At 51.8% G+C, this 21,996-nt stretch overlaps 2 protein-coding genes across 2 annotated transcripts; one reads left to right on the top strand and one right to left on the bottom strand.

Moving 5' to 3' along the window:
* Nucleotides 1–892: 892 nt before the first annotated feature.
* Nucleotides 893–4,968, bottom strand: LOC132522080 (tubulin alpha-4A chain). Its single transcript, XM_060152045.1, has 4 exons — nt 4,878–4,968; nt 2,878–3,100; nt 2,418–2,566; nt 893–1,937 (listed from the first exon to the last, which is right to left on the bottom strand). The coding sequence occupies exons 1-4, from the start codon at nt 4,878–4,880 to the stop codon at nt 966–968; spliced, it is 1,347 nt and encodes a 448-aa protein (XP_060008028.1). The 5' UTR covers nt 4,881–4,968; the 3' UTR covers nt 893–965.
* On the top strand, nt 4,879–20,908 carry LOC132522468 (tubulin alpha-1D chain-like). Its single transcript, XM_060153167.1, has 6 exons — nt 4,879–4,894; nt 5,392–5,457; nt 5,587–5,654; nt 18,459–18,681; nt 19,010–19,158; nt 19,901–20,908. The coding sequence occupies exons 1-6, from the start codon at nt 4,879–4,881 to the stop codon at nt 20,906–20,908; spliced, it is 1,530 nt and encodes a 509-aa protein (XP_060009150.1).
* Nucleotides 20,909–21,996: the final 1,088 nt, after the last annotated feature.

Raw genomic sequence — 21,996 nt, 5'->3', positions numbered from 1 at the left:
CTGAGTAAACAGGGGCCCTGCCCTTGCTGGGCTTGAAAGCTGTTCCCCTGGGAAGGGCACTGTGTTCCTGGATCACCAGGGAGGGGAGGCAAGGGCAGGGTTCGCATCTCCTGCTCCAGAGATTGAAGCTTCTTCCCCGCACTGTGCCCACCCCCAACTGCTGACGTCAGTGTGGGTCCCAGGGTGCCTATTAGCAAAGTTGAAGTTTTCCCCAGGGCCCTGGCAGGAGGCTCCCACCAGCTAACACAGAGGCTGAGGCCAGAAAGAAAGCACAAACAGGGGAAATGACCTGACTTTTAATGGCACAACCCTAGGCCCCAGCAAAGCAGCAAGACCAACAGTAAGCTTTGCAAAGCTGCTAGGAGGTGCAGTGACACAAACAACTCTAGGAGATCGCCCTTGTTCCCTCCCATCCCCCAAGCTTATGACTAGGCTCCATGCCCAGGAACTCTGGGCCAGCTCAACCCCACTCCCAAGCCCTTATAATGCACAAAGGTACCTGGGCCAAGCCTTGCTTCCAGAGTCAGTGAATGCAGAGCAGCGGGAAGAATAGGGTAGCCGTCTAACTCTCAAATACAGAAACTGCTGGGCTTAAACTCCTACTTGGAACAGAAGTGAAGCCTCAGATCCTTTAACAGCTCATGGCTGGACAGACAGGTCCAAGACTTGGTCCTCATCTCCCCCCTATCCTGGGCTCCTCTAGGATCATACACGGGGTCATGTTTCCTGGGCCTGGCAAGGAAGGTCTTTCTTTCCTGGCCTGAAGGTCTCACTTTCAGCCATGGAAGGGAAAAAGTCATGAGCAGCACATAGTGAGGGCAGCAGCAGAAGCAGCAGCAGCACAAAAGGGGAAGAGGCAGCAGAAGCTTAATCACTCACAGAGGGGACAAGAAACCGTGCAAGGAGACTGTTTATTTCGAAAGGATTTTGCAATAAACATAGTGAGTGGACTCCAGGCAGCTGTTCTATTCTTCTCCCTCATCCTCGTCCTCATAGGAGTCGATGCCTACTTCCTCGTAATCCTTCTCCAGGGCAGCCATATCCTCCCGGGCCTCGGAGAACTCACCCTCCTCCATGCCCTCGCCCACGTACCAGTGCACAAACGCCCTCTTGGCATACATCAGGTCGAACTTGTGGTCCAGGCGGGCCCAGGCCTCAGCGATGGCGGTCGTGTTGCTCAGCATGCACACGGCACGCTGCACCTTGGCCAGATCACCCCCGGGCACCACAGTGGGGGGCTGGTAGTTGATGCCAACCTTGAAGCCCGTGGGGCACCAGTCCACGAACTGAATACTGCGCTTGGTCTTGATGGCAGCGATGGCGGCGTTGACATCCTTGGGCACCACGTCTCCACGGTACAGCAGGCAGCAGGCCATGTACTTGCCGTGACGGGGATCACACTTCACCATCTGGTTGGCAGGCTCGAAGCAGGCATTGGTGATCTCTGCCACCGACAGCTGCTCGTGGTAGGCTTTCTCTGCAGAGATGACTGGCGCATAGGTGGCCAGGGGGAAGTGGATGCGAGGGTAGGGCACCAGGTTGGTCTGGAATTCCGTCAGGTCCACGTTGAGGGCGCCGTCGAAGCGCAGGGAGGCCGTGATGGAGGAGACGATTTGGCTGATGAGGCGGTTGAGGTTGGTGTAAGTCGGGCGCTCGATGTCTAGGTTGCGGCGGCAGATGTCGTAGATGGCTTCGTTGTCCACCATGAAGGCACAGTCTGAGTGCTCCAGGGTGGTGTGGGTGGTCAGGATGGAGTTATAGGGCTCCACCACGGCTGTGGACACCTGCGGGGCTGGGTAGATGGAGAACTCCAGCTTGGATTTCTTGCCATAGTCAACAGAGAGCCGCTCCATCAGGAGTGAGGTGAAGCCAGAGCCAGTGCCCCCTCCAAAGCTGTGGAACACCAGGAAGCCCTGAAGTCCTGTGCACTGATCAGACTGAAAGGCAAGAAAGTAAAGAGCAATGTGGGCAGGGAAGGGGCCTGAGGAACTCTTATCTTCTGGCTTCACAAACGCCTAAAATTTCTCAGGAGTCAAGGCAAAGACTAATGAGTATCCCATAGCTGCAGCATGCTCTGGGACATGTACAATTAGAGATGACCCCACGAAATGGATCTGGGAGGGCTTCCCTGGTGGCGCAGTGGTTGAGAGTCTGCCTGCCGATGCGGGGGACATGGGTTCGTGCCCCGGTCTGGGAAGATCCCACATGCCGTGGAGCGGCTGGGCCCGTGAGCCATGGCCGCTGAGCCTGCGGGTCCAGAGCCTGTGCTCCACAACGGGAGAGGCCACAGAGGTGAGAGGCCCGCATACCGCAAAAAAAAAAAAAAAAGAAAAGAAAAAGAAATGGATCTGGGAAAAAGTGTTTCTGACCATTAGCATCCTCTCAAACGCTCCCTTCCTTCCATCCCAAGTTCTCACCAGCTTGCGGATTCGGTCCAGTACAGGGTCAATGATTTCCTTGCCAATGGTGTAGTGACCACGAGCGTAGTTGTTAGCAGCATCCTCTTTCCCAGTGATGAGCTGCTCGGGGTGGAAGAGCTGTCGGTATGGGCCATTTCGGATCTCATCTGGAAGGGCATAAACCACATCATTAGGGCAGAAACCACAAGGCTGTGCTCAGCACATACCTCCCTCCCCCAGCCTGGTAACTGTGGTCAGATGTATGGAAGAGCTCATCCTTCTGCCAGCCTGAGATACCAGTGTGTGTGGGAAACCCAGACCTGCTGCCCAGGCCAGCCTGCAATCAGCTTGCCTTCTTTAGCTTCCAGCAGGGCAAGGGGTTTTTAGGGCCAGGAAAGCCAGGTCTACACACCCTCTCTCCAGAGAGAAGCTTAGAGTCACTTTCCATCCCCTCAATTCCACCCTCTCTTCCTCTCACCGATTACGGTGGGCTCCAAATCCACAAAAACTGCCCGGGGCACATGCTTTCCAGCGCCGGTTTCACAGAAGAAGGTGGTGAAGGAGTCGTCCCCTCCACCAATGGTCTTGTCACTGGGCATCTGCCCATCTGGCTGAATCCCATGTTCCAGACAGTAGAGCTCCCAGCAGGCATTGCCCATCTGAACACCTGCCTGCCCCACATGGACAGAGATGCATTCACGCTGAAGGATAAAGAGAGGGGACATGGCATAAGCTCCACATACATAAGTCCTTACCTCATGAGCCTCTCTCCCACCCTATCACCTACCAGTTAGGATCACTCAGTTGGCAAAAGTGGAGGCTTGGGGCTGGGCAGAGGTCAAAGAGGCTGGCAGCCTGCCCAGGCTCCCCTGCATAGGACTTTCCAACTGGAGGCACCCAGTAGGGCAGGCCAGTCCCTCAGCCTACTTCTCCGTTGGGACCTTGTCAAGTAAGAGCTGTGGCTCCACATGACCCTGCTACATTCACAGGACACTCAGGGAGGACGCAGAGGGCAAGTGCGTATGAGACAGGCAGACACTGCAGTAACTGAGACAAGGACAAGCGATTTTTCAGCTGTTCCCAATCCCTACTCCCACAAATCAGCTTCTCAAGAGCCTGAGGAGGGACAGAAGGTTTTCCGGAGCTATGAATTTATAGCTAGAGGTTCCCAGCTTGATTAGTTCTTTGCTCTGAGGATGGAACAACTAGTATTTCGTATAACCCTCTCCCCCTTTCATTCTTTCGGTCTGCAGAGGTGTCTCAGCCTTCCAGCCAGGCGTCAACTGACCACGCTGGCCAGCAGGATGCCCTCCCCCCACCGCCTTTCAAGCCCGTCTGGCTGCGCTCGTCACCTCCACCCCCACACCCTGGGTGTCTTCACCACCTTCGTCCACTGCGGAGCCCTCACCGAGACTGCAGAGAGCAAAAGACGGCAGGCGCAGGCAATACGGGTTGTGGGTACTGGGGCACTCGCTGCCCTAGGCTCATCCCTGCCAGTGTGAAATTAACCTCTGAAGAGCCAAAGTGGTGCCACGCAGGGCCGGCGCAGCCTCCCTTTTCGAGACCGAAATGGCGGGGTGACGGTTTCCAAATACCGAGAAAAGGAAGCGGAACCTGCGGTGAGGCCCCAGAGGTAACCGCCTTGCCCTGGGCAGGGTGAGCGCCATCCTGAACCTTGGCCCTGCATTCGCCCCCTCCCTTCTAGATTCTTTCCAGTTACATCCCGGCGGAAAGCGAGGATTGGATTTCGGTCCCGGTCCCTAGGCTATAAATACCACCCCCCTACACACACCTCTTTCCCCTCCCCCCAACCTGGTCCCGGCCGCACTCTCGCTCAGCGCCAGCTGTCTCTGCCCGTCCGTGCACCCTGATTCCGGCTGGAGAGAATCCGGCTCGCCTGACTAGGCTGAACCCCATTCTCGCCACCCCTCCAGGATCAGAAGAGGGGTGCTGAGTCACAGGGGACTGTGGGTAGGAGGGATACACACAGTCGGAGGAAAGGGGGATGCTGCACCAAGTAATCTGACCCCCTCCACCTTCTTGCGCCAAGCACGTGTTTGGTCAGTTCCGGGGACCGGGAAGTGAGGGGGAGGCTAGGGGCGGAGGGCAGCCGAGCGGGTCTCCTCGCCGGCGGAAAGGACTGGGCACGGGACCGCGTGACTCCCCTCAGGAGAATTAGGGCACAAAATGCTTGGTGGAGCAGGAGGGGATTCCAGGAGGACTCCTCTCTGCTCGTGAAGAATCCCACCCCACTCCACTCCCTTCCCCAGCCTCCGAAAGTGGACAACGTGGCTCAGCCAAAGTCACCGGGAGGGGGTGGGGTGGGGGAAATGCACCCCCCCACCCCCCCACCCCACTCCCCCAACTCCTCGAGACCAGGAACTTCGGATGGAGGGCTCCGAGCATCCCGGGAGGGAGGTTCCCCGAAGAAGAGGGGCAATTAAGGGACGGGCGAGATGCCGGCAGGGCCGCACTCACCATGGTGAGTCCAGGCGGTGGGTCTCACGTAGAGTCCGGGTGACGGGTCTCAGTGAGAACTGCGCTAGCTGCAGTGCCGCACCGCTCTTATACGCGGGGGGCGGGCCCACGCGCTCCGACCTCCCACTAGGAGCTGGGCAGCCCATAGGCCACGCCCCCAAAAGATAGGCGGCCCGGAGGGGTGGGGCCAGGGCGAGTCCCCTCCCCCTGGCGTGCCCCCGTCCCTCACCTGTCCCGCGTGGGTTAGGGGTAGCGACCGGAGCTTTAACCCTTCGCTCCGGGTTTTGAGCCGACACTCAGACCTCCTGAGCTCCGCTGTTGCGACGCAGGGCGCAGTGCCAGGACGAGTCTCGCCTGCGTCATGGGGGCGCCTGTGGCTCAGGTGTTCTGACTTAGGGCGGGTGCTGTAGAGACTGTTTATCCGAAGTGGCTGTAGCCAGCCTTCGCCGGTGCCCTCCCCGACCCGCCTCCCTGGAGGCTCCGGCCAACTGCCTGGCTCTGGCCTGTCTCCCAGGAACCCCTTGCAGCTGCAAGCGGCCTGCTGGTCCCCGGCCGGGATGGCTGGCCTTCGCCAACGCCCGTGGGCGGCCGAGGACCAGGAGCTGCACAGCCTGAGCCCCAGGTTGCCGATCCCTTAGGCTGCTCCGCGGAGCCGAGCCCCACAGTCTGTCTGCGAGGGCCGACCCCCGGAATCTCCGGCGGCTCGCAGGCTACACGCCGGTCAGTGGCCCCGTCATCAGCGCCGTCACTATTAGCCGGCCCTCGCCATCGTCACCTGCCCGTTTTCCTGCTGCCAGAACTGCCTGAGCTCTGGACCGAAGCCCTCAGTACCTGGATTCGCATCTTGACTGCCCTATGTGACCTTGGGCAAGTGACTTAACCTCACTGAGTCCTTGGCATTTTCACCGGTGAGACAATGATTCCACCCCCAGAAAGCATTGTTGTGAGGTATCCTAACGTTTGTTGACTCCAAAGAGGAAAAAAGGAAATGGAGATTCAGATATCATGGCTGATTTTGACTTCCCCACCCTCTTCTGTCCCTAAGCCATAGGCAGGATCTGCGACATGCATCTCAACGCCCTCAGAGCTCAGGTGGAGGTCTCAGCTGAAGCTATTCCTTCTTTTTACGTTTCATTTCCATTTCTTGCAAGAATGGGCTTTTCAATCTACTTCTGCTTTCCCTTGCATGCCTTACATTTTCTAGCTGTCTCCCTTCACTGGGGAAATCATCAGAAGTGCCCTATGTGCCTATTGGTCACATTAAGAAACCTGTCTCCCAGGCTAGTCACTTAGAAAGGATTCACCTGCCTCTCCTATCAGTGTTTCCTAGGGCCAGAGCTGCCTGACAGAACAACACATCAGGATAAAATAACTAGCAATGGCAACTTTCTACCAACAAAATAGCTAATCGACACCTTACTTAGGCAAGGCATGGAAAGGAATACAGTGAAATATGACAAGGTCTCTTTTCCCAGTAGACTAACCATATGGTTGGGAGAACAAGACTCATTCATTAAAAAGAAAACTGGCAAGGGCATACAATGAGGCTGCTTTGGGAAATGGGGTCATGGTCTCTACAGAGCAAGGAGCCTTGGTGATTACAGAACACACGGCCTCTTGCAGACCTTCCCTGGCCCTCTTTTTTCCTTGTGCACCCCAACCTCAGCAGAATGAATATTTTAAGAAGATTGCGCTATCTTAGGCAAAATCCAAAACCTATTTGCCTTTCAGGTTCAGCTTCTTTCTTTGTAAAACTGGGATAATAACTTCGGATTGTGAGGACCAGATGAAGTGAGGGATGTGTACATACACAGCAAAGCACCGTGTATGCAGTTGTCTGGACTCTTAGAGCATTTTATTCATTTATTTTAGCGTGTGTAGCATATCATGCTGCAGTTATTCTTGTACACGTCCATCTTATTAGATAGCGACCTTGTTGAAGGTAAGGATTGTGTCTTATTCACTTTTGTGTCCGTAGCTCCTAGTATGGCGCTTAGCATGTGGTAAAGATTTGCTAAGTGTGTGTCAGGTGAATTTTTTCACTACAGAGATGGGACTAAAATTAAGGTGAAACTCTAAGAAGTCAGAAGTTTCAAATTAGCAGCCTGGAGGCCAAATTCGCCCACAGTGTTAACCCCCATAGCATTTAGAATATGAAAAAAATCAGGAATTGTCTTTGGGGCATCCCCAAAGACCACCCCTATGTTAGGAGACTTGCCAAACAGACTCACAGGACTCAGCATAAACTTGTACTCACAGCTAAGGTTTATTACAGTGATGTAGGAACAATACACAACTGGATGATAAGGGGAAGAGACACAAGCAGAGTCTGAAGGAATCTATGCCCTCTCCCTCCCATAAGGGCTCACACAGTGTACTCTTCCTCCAAAATGAAAATGGGACAATGTTTCCCTGCAGCGTTTCTGCCCAAGAAAGCCCGTTAGAGACTCAGCACCCAAGGTTTTTAGTGGGGTCTGGTTGCATAGGCACCTCTGCCTTGCACTTACCAAAATTCCAGACTCTTTAGAAGAAAAGCAGGTGTTCAGCATAAATCATATCGTTTACACACACCATCTAGGCACAATGAACCATCCTTATCAGTTAGCTGTTGACTGGGCGCACTCTAAGAGCCAAGTTCCCAGATGCCAGCCAAGGGCCAACCTTGCGAGCAGGCCTTTCTAAGTCTCAGTTCTGCTATGTTAACTCTTTTCTGCACGATCATGTAAAAATCCAGATTTCCAGCTTATCTTGAAAAGAATTGGAAGATATGACTATTCTAGGCCTGCATTCCCATTTAGCAATTGTGATAGGCAGAATAGCTCCCCACCAAGATGTCCACATCCTAACCCCTGGAATCTGTGACTACGTTACTTTACATGTCTTTTTGGATGTGATTAGGGTAAAGGTCTTGAGATGGGAGATTATTCTGGATTTTCTGGGTGGGCCCAAAGTAATCACAAGTGTCCTTATAAATGGAAGAGGGAGGCAGGAGAGTCAGAGTCAGGGAAGGAGAGGTCAGAGTGATGGCTTTCAAGATGAAAGGAAGCCATGGTAAGGAATGTGGGCAGCCTCCAGAAGATGGCAAAGGCAAGGAACATATTCTCCTCTAGAGTCTTTAGAAGGAAGACAGCCATACCAACACCTTGAGTTTATCCCTAAGCAGGCTTCCAATTCCAGTGTGTGGGGCAGGGGGCTTCCCCACACACCACCAAGCAATTCTCAGACACCAGCAGGGTGTTCAAGAATACAACTCAGGGCTTCCCTGGTGGCGCAGTGGTTGAGAGTCCGCCTGCCGATGCAGGGGACATGGGTTCGTGCCCCGGTCCGGGAAGATCCCACATTCCACGGAGCGGCTGGGCCCATGAGCCATGGCCGCTGAGCCTGCGCGTCTGGAGCCTGTGCTCCGCAATGGGAGAGGCCAGAACAGTGAGAGGCCCGCGTACTGCAAAAAACAAAAAACAACTCTATTCTGCCACTTTCTGCCTGGAGATAGCATCAGATTCCCCGATTAAGGGTTTGGTCCTACAAGACTGTCACCCACTCCCCACTTAAGATGCCAGTCGCTAGGCCAGGTTGTTGCCTATGCTTCTGACCCACCAGCTACAAATTGGAAGTTCCAACAGCCCCCTCCAATTCAGGATACCAATCACAAGTCCAGGTTGTTACCTCTTTCTGACTGACCGGCTGTAAATTAGAGGTTACCATTACTTCTTCCTTGGGTTCAATTAATTTGCTAGAGAGGCTCACAGAGTTCAGAGAAACATTCTACCTACTAGATCACTGGTTTATTATAAAAGGATATAAGCCAGGAGCAGCCAGATGGAAGAGATGCAGAGGGCAAGGTACGGGGAAAGGGCATGAGCTTCCATAGCGCCAGGAGCGCCACTCTCCCAGCACCTCCATGTGTCCACTATCCTGGAAGGTCTCCAAACCCCATCCTTCTGAGTTTGGATGGAGGCTTCATAACATAAGCAGGACTGATTAAATCATTGACTATTGGTAATTGAACTCAATCTCCAGCTGCCCGCCCCTCCCAGGAGGTCAGAAGCGGGTGGTGGGACTGAAATTTCTAACCCTCTAATCACTCAGTTGGCTCCACTGGCAAGCATCCCCCCTCCTTAGGTGGGTCCAAAAGTCACCTCATTAACATAACAAAAGACACCTTGATCACTCTCAACACTTAGGGAATTCTCAGGGTTTGGGGAACTGTGAGCCGGGAGGAGTGGACAAACACCAAATAATATATAAGAAATATATTTTGGTCATCTGAGTAACCATATATATTGTTTTCTTTTAAATCATAATACTGCAATCTCTATAAGACCAATTTTGGACTTCTGACCTCCAGAACTGTGAGATAATAAATTTGCGTTGTTTTAAGCTATTAAGTTTGTAGCAATTTCTTACAGCCTCCATAGGAAACCAATAGGCAACAAATGCAGCTGGGTGGCGGCTACTCTCTTAGGATGGGCAACAAGCTGCTCCACTTCAGGCAGCCCTCATCACTCTGTGTCTCCCTGACACAGAAGACCAGTGCCTGTTGCCATTTAGCATCATATGCTCAACCCACATCACACATTTACATTACGCTGGCCCCTGTAGCGAGGAGTTCACAACCACTGAGCAGGCCTCCTGGCAGGAAAAATGGAGAAGACAAAGTTTCAGGGAGACATGCCCAAGGCGTGTTAGTGGAACATAGATTCTGCTTCTGATTGTGCATGTGTGTTTGTGCACCCTCATGTGTGTATGTGCATGGCTGTGAGAGTGTATGTATCTTCTCAGGGTATATACAGATCCCCTGAATTAGGGTAACAGTCCATATTACCAGATGGAAAACTCTTAGACATTCACATGTACAGAATCTAGAAGACGATGCCAGGCACTTCTTCACTCTTCCTCATGACGCATTGCTTAGTCCATTTACCCTACATGGATGTCCATTCTCTCTTTGGATCGCTCTCCCTCTTCACCATGCCCATTGTTATCTCTGTCTTTTCTAACTCCTTCTCAGAGTCTCACCACAACCTTGGAGCAGTGCAGCAAGGTCATCAAAGTTTAAAATGTCTCCATTGATTCCATCTGGGAGAGGTGGAGCTGAGCCTTGGTGCACATCCTTACACTTTTTCAGATGGAGCATCTACCAGCTGTCCTCCTCCTCACAGACCCATCTTTCCAAAGGAATATCTCCATGTCTTCTCTCCTTCTTGCTGTCCACGCAGACCTGGTTCACATGCTCCACTTAGATGTTCTTGCCAAGGTCTCTAGTGACCTCCATCTTGCCAAAGCCAAAGGTCACGTCTCTCTCTTCATCGTTCTCAGCCTCTCAGCAGTATTTGACATAGCTTATCCTTCCCTTATAGTGTTTTGTAGTTGACGCACTTCCTTCTTGCCTTCGATGACACCTCCCCTCCTGGTTTCTGTTCTGGCCACTCCTTTTTGGTGGTCTTTGATGGTTTACCTCTAAAGGGTATTCCCCATAGCTCAGTCCCAGGCTCTCCATGTGCTTTTCTCCCTGAAGGAGCAATCGTTGAAGGTGGGTGATGAGTATATGGGGTTTTATTATGTTATCTCTACTTTGGGGTATATTTTTAAGTGTCCTTAATAAAAAAGTGATTGTAACATATTTAGGGTTATTCAAAAAAAAATACCTAGAGTATATACATTGCCAAACGGAAGTGCAAGAATTGAACAAAAAGAAAGACATATCACCTATATGTTGATGGCTCTCAAATGTATACCTCCACTTTGGACCTCTCCTCTAAACTTCAGATTCACATGACTCTTTGCCTTCTTGACATCATACCTTGAAAGCACATTAGACAGCTCAACATAACACATTCAAAGTAGAACTCTCAGTATACTACCCTCATCCCACTCCCTGCCAAACCTGCTTCTATCCTAGGCTTCCGAGTCTGAGTCAACAACATCACCTTCCACCCAAGCGCTTAGGTAAAAACCTAGGATCATCCTGCATTCCTCTTTCCCTCTCTCCTTCCCCTCTTTTATTAGTAAGAATGTTTTAGCTTCAAGTAATGGAAAGCCTAACTACCAGCAGCTTAAACAATGGGTACAATTATTATCCTACAAGAAGCCTTGAGTGTAGGGTGGGTCCAGGGTGGATTCAGTGATGTCACCAAAAAATCCGGTATTTCCAGCTTTCTGCTCTGGCATCCTCAGTGGGCTGGCGGCATCTTCTCTCCTAATCACAGGATGGCCGCAGCAGCTCCAAGTATTATGCCCTCATATGACACCATCCTAGGGCGGGAAAGGGGTTTGGTTTCCTCCCACATCTCTTTTTATCAGGGAGAAAAACCTTTCCTTAAAGCACCCGAGCAGACTTATATCTCACTGGCCCCAGGCCTAAACTAGTCACTGGAAGGAGGGAATGGAACTACTAGGAATGGTTTGGACTAACCTTTACTTAGCCCTAGGTCTAGGGAAAGGCCAAGTGGAAGTTACCAAGTTGGGCATGACCAAGTAGAAGGGTGAATAATTATACAAAATCAGGACCATGCCAGCAAAGAAGAAGTGGAGGCAGGGGTCAGGGGAGGCTGTTGGTGAGGTCTGCACACCCCAGATTAGCATGTCCTATCACTTTACTTAAAACCCAGCTACTTCCCCCATCCCCACTCTAGTCCAAGCCACCAGCCCCTCATTTCTGGATGTCTTCCATAGCCTCCTAACCAGCTTCCTTCTCCTACTCTTGAATCCCTATAATGCATTCTTCACATAGCAGCTGAAATAATCTCACTAAAACAAAACACAAAGTAGGCAATGAGGCTTGCTTAAAACCCTCCCATTGCACTTGTAATAAAAGCCATTCTCCTTGCCAGGCCCCTTTACCTCTGTGACCTCATTTTGCGTAGCCCCCTCCCTCCCTCCCTCGGTTTCCTTATATACACCAGGCTTGCTCCTTTGCACTTGCTATTCTCTCTGCCTGGACCACTACAATCCAGATCTTGGTGTGGCCATCTCCTTATTGCTCAGTTCAAATATCACCTTCTTAGAGAGTGGCTTCTTGTCAATAGTAGCCCTCCATCTCTTTCTGGGCCATTATCCTGTTTTGTTTTCTTCACGTGTTCATTGCTATCTGAAATTCTCTTGTTTGTTTAGTTATTATGTCTTCCCACAAAAATATAAACTCCTTAAAAGCACAGACTCTTGGGGCTCCCTGGTAGCACAGTGGTTAAGAATCCGCCTGCCAATGCAGGGGACGCAGGTCTGAGCCCTGATCCGGGAGGATCCCATATGCCGCGGAGCAACTAAGCCTGTGAGCCACAACTACTGAGCCCACGTGCTGCAACTACTGAAGCCCACGCACCTAGAGCCCGTGCTCCTCAACAAGAGAAGCCACCGCAATGAGAAGCCCAAGCACCACAATGAAGAGTAGCCTATGCTCGCCACAACTAGAGAAAGCCGCGCGCAGCAACGAAGACCCAACGCAGCCAAAAATAATAAATAAATAAATAAATAAATAAAATAAAAAAGCACAGACTCTTTTTGCTTACCACTGTATCTCTGGTATCTGGAACAGTGCTTGGCACATAGCAGACACTCAATAAATATTTGTTGAAGGAACGAAGAGTATAGATTACCTCTCATTTTATAACTCAGACACATTAACATGCTATCAAAAAATCTCAGTCTCTTTACTCTGTTTTACATAAGACCCCTCCCCCTGCCTGCCTTTGGGATAATTTTCTTTCCAGAATTAGTGTTGTCTAGGTTGAATCTGAGATGCCCAACTTCAAAGACCAGTTGGGAGAAGTTGGAGTGCTAGCAGGAGACTTCTGGGCCCAGTAGGTCCCAAGTCCATTCATCTGGATAATAATTTCTGAGGTCTATGGCTTCATGGATCAACCCAGGGTAGACTGGGCTTCCTTACCTTTGAAGTGTTGGTTGGCTGTGTCTTCTCTCCAGGGATCTTGGCTTCTTAGTTCCAGGTAGGAGAGAGAAGACTTCAGTCCATAGCCAAAATCAGAGTTAACCGTCTTAATATTCTGGGTCGCACCCTTGTATGCTGTGGTGAGAAGGGCTCTGAAAAAAGACCCAACCTCAGGATAACTCTCTCACCATTTGCCACATTGGCTGAAAATTCACATTAGCATCTTCTTCCTGGATAGGGCTGCTGTTTGCTAAATCTCGCATTCCTATTCCTGGTCACGGTGCTGGCTGCAAGTGTGACTGGAGACAGGTAATGTGGTTTCCAGGCAGCATTAGGGTCCATTTGAGGTTAGTGGTCATGCATTTGAAGTCAGATCAGTCAATTTTCTACAGCCACTGTTTAGCTGGGTCAGTGCAGGCACAGAATTGGTGAAGAAATGGATTTAACCAGGGTTGTGGTTTAGTCAAACGAGGAAACTGAAGCTAGACGGAGGAGGGGGAGTTGAGGGACGTGCAAGGGAGTGTTGACCACTGACCATAGAATTTTTTTTTTTTTTTTTTGGCTGCATTGGGTCTTCGTTGCTGCGCACGGGCTTTTCTCTAGTTGCGGTGAGCGGGGGCTGCTCTTCGTTTGCGGTGCGAGGGCTTCTCATTGTGGTGGCTTCTCTTGTTGCAGAGCACAGGCTCTAGGCATGCGGGCTTCAGTAGTTGTGGCACACGGGCTCAGCAGTTGTGGCTTGCGGGCTCTAGAGTGCAGGCTCAGTAGTTGTGGCGCACGGCCTTAGTTGCTCCACAGCATGTGGGATCTTCCTGGACCAGGGCTCGAACCCGTGTCCCCTTCATTGGCAGGTGGATTCTTAACCACTGCGCCACCAGGGAAGCCCCATAGAATTTAGGATGGGAAGAAAGAAAATAAAAACGCAGCAGGGGGGCTTCCCACATGCCGCAGAGCAGCTAAGCCCGTGCACCACAACTACTGAGCCTGCGCTCTAGAGCCCACGAGCCACAACTACTGAAGCCGGCGCACCTAGAGCCCGTGCTCCGCAACAAGAGAAGCCACCGCAATGAGAAGCCCGCGTGCCGCAACGAAGAGTAGCCCCCACTCGGCGCAAGTAGAGAAAGCCCACGCGCAGCAAAGAAGACCCAACGCAGCCAAAAATAAAATAAATAAAAATAAATAAATTTATTTAAAAAAAAACCGCAGCAGGGGGATGAGGGACATTGAAAACTCTGCCATGTGGAAAGGGGAGAGTCACTGAGCCTGAGTCCCAGAAGAATCTTAATTCCACCACTAATTAACTCCCACGTGACCTTGGGCAAAACATAAGGGGCTGCAATTTCCTTTTCCTCTGGGAGTGGAGGCCTCACCTTGCCTACCTCACAAAGTTGTTGAGGGACTCAAAGGAGATAAGGGGTGAAGCTGCCTTTAGAACTACAGAGCAGGATACAGATGTGAGAGAGTAACTTTTTTTTTTTTTTTTTTGCGGTACGCGGGCCTCTCACTGTTGTGGCCTCTCCCATTGCGGAGCACAGGCGGCGTGTGGGATCTTCCCAGACCAGGCCACGAACCCGTGTCCCCTGCATCGGCAGGCGGACTCTCAACCACTGCGCCACCAGGGAAGCCCGAGAGTAACATTTTTATCTCATAATTTTGCCCAAGGCCATATGGTGACTCCTTCTGTGGAGAAATAAGGCCAGGCTGGAACAGCAAAGACTTGGATTGGAACAGGGAGAGACACTTAGGAATAGCCCTGAAGATGCTCAGCATCTTGCTTTGCCTGTGGAGAACAACAGCAATTCTGGACTAAACATGTAAGAAAGTTTATCTTGCTTAATCTCACATTACTACCTCTCCCCATTCTGCAGATGAGAAAACTGAGGCAAAAGAAGTTAAGTGCTTGAGACGGGGCTAACCTGAGCTCTAGTTCCCTCTGTTCTGTGATATTCTGAGTTTCCACCCAGAAGGCCCTGAGTTGACCTCTTGCCCTAGGACTCATCATTTCTGGTCCACTGCAGACTTTTCTTAGCCCCGCCTACTCCTCTTCCAATCCTCACCAACCTTGGGGGTGAGGGCAGTGCTGGAGCTCAGGGGGCTTGATTTCTAAATCCCCTCTCACCTGTGAGGGCCAGGCTGAACCATCAGGAAATGGAGTTGTGTGACTGAGCAACAGACACCGTGTACCCAGCGATGTGGGGCTACCAGAAGGCCCCTCCTCTGCCTGCCCCATCTCGCTCCCCTGCTTAGGCCCAGGCCCAGCGCCTGCCGGCTGCACAGTAACCACATCAACAGGCCTGCCTCTTGGAGCCGTTTCTAACAACATTCCCACCCCCCACCTCCCCGAGAGCAGACCAGAGAGGATAAGGAGGCCGGCAGCTGTGGGTCCGTCACAGGCCTGTCCCTGCCTTCCATCTTGCAGCAGACAGACAGACAGACGACCCCAGCCAGCCCCCAGCCAGGCAGCATGGTAAGCAGAGGTGGGGCTGAGCGTGCAAACGAGGGTCCCATGGTCCAGGTGTTCATGGGGTTACAGCGTGTGGGCAGGTCAGGTGGGGGAGAGGGAGAGAAACTTCCAGATGTGAGTGCAGCCCCCCAAATGTGCTGGTATGTTCAGGGGATAGAGAGGGACAGGCCATGGTAACTAGGACATGGTCTGAGTCTGAGGGGCTGCTGAAGGGCTCTGAATTTAGGGGTAGGGAGAGTGGGGTAAGCAGGACAGGGGCAGCAAGTGTAGGCACTTTCCTGCAAACCTTGGGCCCCTGCTGGCCTCTGGTCCCACCTCCCGGCTGTAAGGACACACCTTCATAGTCCTGTTCTTCTGCTGTGCCTTGGTCTGACCCCTCATTTCAGCTACATATCAGTGGGGAGAGGGAGGGTGCTGTGTATGGGGCTCATTTGATATCTTTTACCCGGATCCTCGACAGGCAGGATAGAAGGGCAGTTAGGGGTGTGGTTGGACCCAGACTGTCCCCTCTCTGAATATTCCTGGTTTTGCTCGTGACTTTGAGCAAGTTGTTTGACCTCTCTGAGAGTCAGTAAAATAGGGTAATAAAGACACCTACCTAAGGGGGTTGTTGTAAAGATGAAAGCAGATAGTGTGTGTGAAGCGCTGAGCACGGTGCCTGGCGCCTAATTAATGCTCACTATACAGAACTAAACAGCCTAATGACAAAGCCTGCTGAGTGTGAGATTATACTATTTTCACCGGCAAGAAAAGGGAATGGGAGAAGCTGAGGTGCAGTTTGAGGTCAAGTCTGTGTGATTCCACGGGCTGAATTCTTTGCCCAAACCCAGAGTGAGGGGCATCGTTTCCAGCGACCCCGGCATACCCCAGGTCAGACACACCTTGCGTGGGCCAGCAGCTGTGGCAGCCAGGACAGGGTCTGGCTTTGTGCACAGAGCCTGGGCAGGCTCTGAGGTGCAGCAGCGGGTGCTGGCCCTGCCAGCCAGGTGATTGGTGAGCTGAGTCAGCCCTCCCTCCTGGACCTGGGGATTTCTGGAGTCCTTTGTCCCGAAATCCCTCCCAGCTTAATTCATTACTTTCTCTTACTATGACCCCCGGGGTTGGGGGATGGGGAATTGGTAAGGGGGTCTGACAGGTATGGCGCACCCTACTTTGTGTCGTCCAATGAGCCAGGCAACTTACACGCATTCTTTCATCTGCAGAGTGATTCTAGGAGGGGCTCTTGTTATCGCCCCACTTCACCAGGGGAAGACACCCACAGAGAGGCAAGTGGGGGAGTAATGGGGCTGGGATACAGGTGGTCTACGTATTAATCCCAGTCATCTAAAAATCATAAAAAGTCAAGGCCCTTGTGTCGTATTTACAAAGTCAGAGAAGTGTAAAATTTATGGATAAAGCATCCTCATTATGAAATATTTCAGACATGAGAAAAGGTATAAAGAATAATATAATGAACACCTGCTACCCAGCTTAAGAAACAGAATCCTTCTCTGAATGCATTCACCTCCCTCCTCTAACATTATTCCAAATTGGGTGCTAATATTTTCCCTTGCTTTCTTTACTTCTGTAATACATTCCAAGAATATATAGCAAATATAAAAATTTATCTGTAAACGATGCATACAAGTTAAAGATTTATATAAATAGTACAGTATTATGATTCTTCTTAATTTGCTTTTTTTCTATTAAGAATTTTGGGGGGCAAGACTCTTTTTTTTTCAAATTAATTAATTAATTTTATTTTTGGCTGTGTTGGGTCTTCGTTGCTGTGCACAGGGTTTCTCTAGTTGCAGTGAGCACGGGCTACTCTTCGTTGTGTTGCGTGGGCTTCTCATTGCGGTGGCCTCTCTTGTTGCAGAGCACGGGGTCTAGGCGCGCGGGCTTCAGTAGTCGTGGCACGTGGGCTCAGTAGTTGTGGCTTGCGGGCTCTAGAGCTCAGGCTCAGTAGTTGTGGCGCACGGGCTTAGTTGCTCCGCAGCATGTGGGATCTTCCTGGGCCAGGGCTCGAACCCGTGTCCCTTGCATTGGCAGGCAGATTCTTAACCACTGCGCCACCAGGGAAGCCCAAGATTCTTTCCTGTATTCATCCACGTCCACTTCTGAACCATCCTTTATTTTCTCCTGTTGAAGGACGTTTAATTGGCTTCCGTTGCTATGGTACCGTGACTGTTCTTGCACCTGTTTTCTTGTGCACCTATGTGAGAATTTCTCTAGAGCATCTTCAGCTTTCCTAGACATTGCCAGATCACTCTCCAAAAAAGATGCGTCACTTTGGGCTTCTAGCAGCAGCGTGAGAATTCTCATTTCTCTACATCCTCCACATGATTAAGCCTTAAAGCTTGGGGAAATCTGATGGATGTGGGTGCTCGTTTTGTTGTTAAAGTCTGCCGTAAATACTTCTCAAGCAGGAAGAAACATTCTGGGATCCTACTTACCACACTGTCACGTATCTGTTATCGTATGAAATGCTCCCTTCCCCAGACAGTGAGTTTCTGAAGCGCAGGGACTGGGTATTAGGTGTTATGTATCCCCAGTCTCCGCCCGGTGTCAGGCAGATAATGGAGGCTCAGTACATGATGAAGCAGGAGGGTCAAGTCTTTTTGATGCTCATGGGGCTCCCCAGGAAGGGCAATGACCTTTCTCTTTTTCTAGGACCAAGCAGGTTACCCCAGTCCTGCTCTGGGGGCCAAGAACTCTTTGACCAGCCTTGAGTCATGTGAGGAAGAACTCTCTTCCCAGCCCCTCATCACTCCAGAACCACACACACCCAAGAGGAAAGAACAGCACACACACATCCATCCCAGGCCCACTTTCCCCTTCCTTGCTGGCATTCCTAGCTTTAACATGAATCCAGAGTTCCTTCTGCTTTTCTAAACCTCATCCTTGTCCCTGACCCCTGAAACCTCACTTGGATCTTGTGTTCCTTACTAATGGCCCCTTCTTTCTTTCTGGACATGGGTGTGTTGCCTATCATGCTCTGTCAGACTCATCTGAGCCCCTCAATGTTCCTCAAGATGCTTAGTCACTGAGCAAAGACTCTATAATCTCAGAACTGGTCACATCTTCTGCTTCCCCTGAGGGTTTTGCCCGCCGCCACTGCCCCCCACCCCCGGGACGTGGGGCACCGAGGACAAAGTCCAGGAACTCTTGCTCTCAGCCGGGGAACCACGCAAGGAAGGAAGGCAGGAATCGTGTCCAGGCATGATATGCTTCTCTCTGCCCTTTGTCCACTCAGCGTGAGTGTATCTCAGCCCACGTGGGGCAGGCTGGAGTTCAGACTGGCAATGCCTGCTGGGAGCTCTGCTGCTTGGAACATGGGATCCAACCAGATGGGCAGATGCCCAGCGACAAGACAATCGGGGGAGGGGATGACTCCTTCAACACCTTCTTTAGTGAAACTGGGGCTGGCAAACATGTGCCCCGGGTGGTGTTTGTGGATCTGGAGCCCACTGTGATTGGTGAGTGATGACCAGCCCCTGCCACGGCCTTGTCCCAGGTACCACAGCAAGTCCTTCTCCATAATTGGAGAGCACTGGTTTGTCGTCCCCAGTTGCTGCAGCGAATCAGAACTCCAGCTCTGCTGTCACTCAGCTCCAGAGTCTCAAGGTCACTCCACATCTCTTTCCTTTTCGTTGAAGTACACTTACGATCAAGGGCAATAACAGCAGGCTGAATGGGGCTCCTCTAGGGTAGAACTTCGGACCTGGTGACCCCACCCCTTCTGGGTACCCTGGGGCTCCAGGAGCCAGGCTGCAAGGGGGGGACCTAAAATTCTGCCCATTGCAGATGAGGTTCGGACGGGCACGTATCGCCAGCTCTTCCATCCAGAGCAGCTCATCACCGGCAAGGAAGATGCTGCCAATAACTATGCCCGTGGCCACTACACCATCGGAAAGGAGCTCATCGACCCGGTGCTGGACCGGATTCGGAAGCTGGTGAGAGAAGAGCTGAGGGCTGGGGGAATCTGGATTCCTGTTGTGAAGTGGTCTGGAGACCAGACAGGGGAAGGGCACCTTCCATCCTTGGGAGAGTCTCCTGGACAAGCATTAAACACACAGGATCAGGACTAGTGAGGAGGGGAGGCAGAGTATGGGCTCCAGCCTGGAGCTGGGTGTCCCTTTTATCTTCTATAGTAAGTGGCCCGATGCTGGGCAGAGTGGCTGCCAGTTGATAGGCTGCCTGGCCAAGATATGAGCACCCATAAGCAGTCCCAGAATGCCACCTTGTATTGTAGGTATGTGGGCAGAAGGCCCTGTGAAAAACAGGGATCCAAACAATACCAGCTCAAGGCCCTCTGATCAACTTCAGCCTCCAGCAAGGACAGGGATCAGGTTCCTGGGCTGTTCATCTCAGTAAGGAAGCCCTCCAGAAACATCTGGTTAGATCAGGGGGCACGGGTAGGAAGCCGGGTGGAGTTGGCAAGTTATGATGACAAAAATGACCATGGCACAAGAGTCAAGAGAGCTGTCTGTGGAAGGCTTCAAGAGGTTTGAGAGAGGAAGAGAGACAAGGAGGAGAGAGTGGGACCTCCTTATCAGGGTCTATTTTGTGTCCTTGGAAAAGTCTTCCAAGGATTTTATGAAACTTTTGGGGAAATCTCAAACAGCACGAGCTGGTTCTTTGCTGTTGGTCAGCTGTGCTTCACATCCCATGTTTCTCTTCGCCTTCACGTTCTAGGTTGACCAGTGCACAGGACTTCAGGGCTTCCTGGTGTTCCACAGCTTTGGAGGGGGCACTGGCTCTGGCTTCACCTCACTCCTGATGGAGCGGCTCTCTGTTGACTATGGCAAGAAATCCAAGCTGGAGTTCTCCATCTACCCAGCCCCGCAGGTGTCCACAGCCGTGGTGGAGCCCTATAACTCCATCCTGACCACCCACACCACCCTGGAGCACTCAGACTGTGCCTTCATGGTGGACAACGAAGCCATCTACGACATCTGCCGCCGCAACCTAGACATCGAGCGCCCGACTTACACCAACCTCAACCGCCTCATCAGCCAAATCGTCTCCTCCATCACGGCCTCCCTGCGCTTCGACGGCGCCCTCAACGTGGACCTGACGGAATTCCAGACCAACCTGGTGCCCTACCCTCGCATCCACTTCCCCCTGGCCACCTATGCGCCAGTCATCTCTGCAGAGAAAGCCTACCACGAGCAGCTGTCGGTGGCAGAGATCACCAATGCCTGCTTCGAGCCTGCCAACCAGATGGTGAAGTGTGATCCCCGTCACGGCAAGTACATGGCCTGCTGCCTGCTGTACCGTGGAGACGTGGTGCCCAAGGATGTCAACGCCGCCATCGCTGCCATCAAGACCAAGCGCAGTATTCAGTTCGTGGACTGGTGCCCCACGGGCTTCAAGGTTGGCATCAACTACCAGCCCCCCACTGTGGTGCCCGGGGGTGATCTGGCCAAGGTGCAGCGTGCCGTGTGCATGCTGAGCAACACGACCGCCATCGCTGAGGCCTGGGCCCGCCTGGACCACAAGTTCGACCTGATGTATGCCAAGAGGGCGTTTGTGCACTGGTACGTGGGCGAGGGCATGGAGGAGGGTGAGTTCTCCGAGGCCCGGGAGGATATGGCTGCCCTGGAGAAGGATTACGAGGAGGTGGGCATGGATAGTGTGGAGGGTGAGGGAGAAAAGGAGGAGGGGGATGAATACTGGGGGAATCCTTCACGTCTGTCCTGAATAAAGTGCTATGGCCTTAGTGTCTCACAAATGTCTTTTCCTCTTGGGAAAAACCATGGGGGTGGGGGGCTTTTCCTTCATAAGAGATAGGAAGACTGGTATCTTAGCCTGGGTTCCCCAGGAAGCAGATCTGACTTCAGATTTCATTAATGAGTGCAATTCCACGGAGCAGAATGGGGGCCGAGGTGGGTCAAGGAGAGAAGGAGGGAGAACTCACCCTAGAGATGTAGCTGGATAAATGGCATCTCAGACCATTCCCTGGGAGAGTGGGCAGGAGAGGAGGTGAGGGTGGGGAATTTCTGCACTGGCTCCATTCTTCCCTTGGTTAAACCTTCGCCTCATCAAACATTAACTTGCCTGTACTTCAGGTTGCACACACTTGGGCTGCAGGGTCAACAGGGAATCCCTGGGCAGGAGGTGAGGCGCTGTCTGTGTGTGAAGCTGGTCCGAGCTGCACAGGGCTGCAAAAAGAGCCTGGTGAGGCCAGGGGATGTGAAGTAGTGCCTCAGGGTAGTCTGATACAGCTGGTCCTCACTAGCCCACCCTCCTGTCTTCTTCAGTGTGGAGTGTAGAGAGTCCGGAAGCTGGCATTAGGCAGAAGTGGTACAGTGGAAGCAACAACGGGGGAATGGGGGTCAAGGGGGAGCTTGCCTCCCTGTAATCTCCATCACATTCATCACTTTTTGATAAAGACAAATCACCTTTCTTCAAACTATGCCACACGCACAGCTTTAAGCCCCCACTTCCAACCAGGTGGCTGCCCTAAAATCCTTGTATGTGGATTTTCTGCCACGCCTTCTAGGTTAGGAGGATAGCTTAATTATTTAGGAACCCATTTTGCCTGAATAGCTCAGCTATATCCTCCAACCCATTTTTTTTTCTCTCTCTCTGAAAGGATTGAATTTCAAATCTCTGTCCTGTGTCTTTCTATTAACTGGTTTCAAATTTGGGGAAGAAAGAGAGGTTATTTGGGGAGCCTTTCAAACACCAGAAAAAAATCACTGTCCTTTATTCAGCTCCTAGTATACTAGGTCCTGCATCCACACTATCTTCTTTAATCCTGAGGTAAATACAGTTATTGTACCCAC

This window comes from Lagenorhynchus albirostris, chromosome 6, assembly GCF_949774975.1.
Source record: "Lagenorhynchus albirostris chromosome 6, mLagAlb1.1, whole genome shotgun sequence".
Taxonomy (NCBI): Eukaryota; Metazoa; Chordata; class Mammalia; order Artiodactyla; family Delphinidae; genus Lagenorhynchus; species Lagenorhynchus albirostris.
This window is presented reverse-complemented; position numbering and strand designations above follow the sequence as displayed.

Bases quoted from the DNA above. Each gene is read 5' to 3' on its own strand.
- LOC132522080 (XM_060152045.1), bottom strand. The intron at 2,567-2,877 runs GTGAGAGGAAGA...ATGCCCTTCCAG, and splicing joins TTTGGAGCCCACCGTAATCG to ATGAGATCCGAAATGGCCCA. The intron at 1,938-2,417 runs GTGAGAACTTGG...CTTGCCTTTCAG, and splicing joins TGGACCGAATCCGCAAGCTG to TCTGATCAGTGCACAGGACT.
- LOC132522468 (XM_060153167.1), top strand. The intron at 5,655-18,458 runs GCCCGTTTTCCT...TTGTCCACTCAG, and splicing joins GGCCCTCGCCATCGTCACCT to CGTGAGTGTATCTCAGCCCA. The intron at 19,159-19,900 runs GTGAGAGAAGAG...TTCACGTTCTAG, and splicing joins TGGACCGGATTCGGAAGCTG to GTTGACCAGTGCACAGGACT.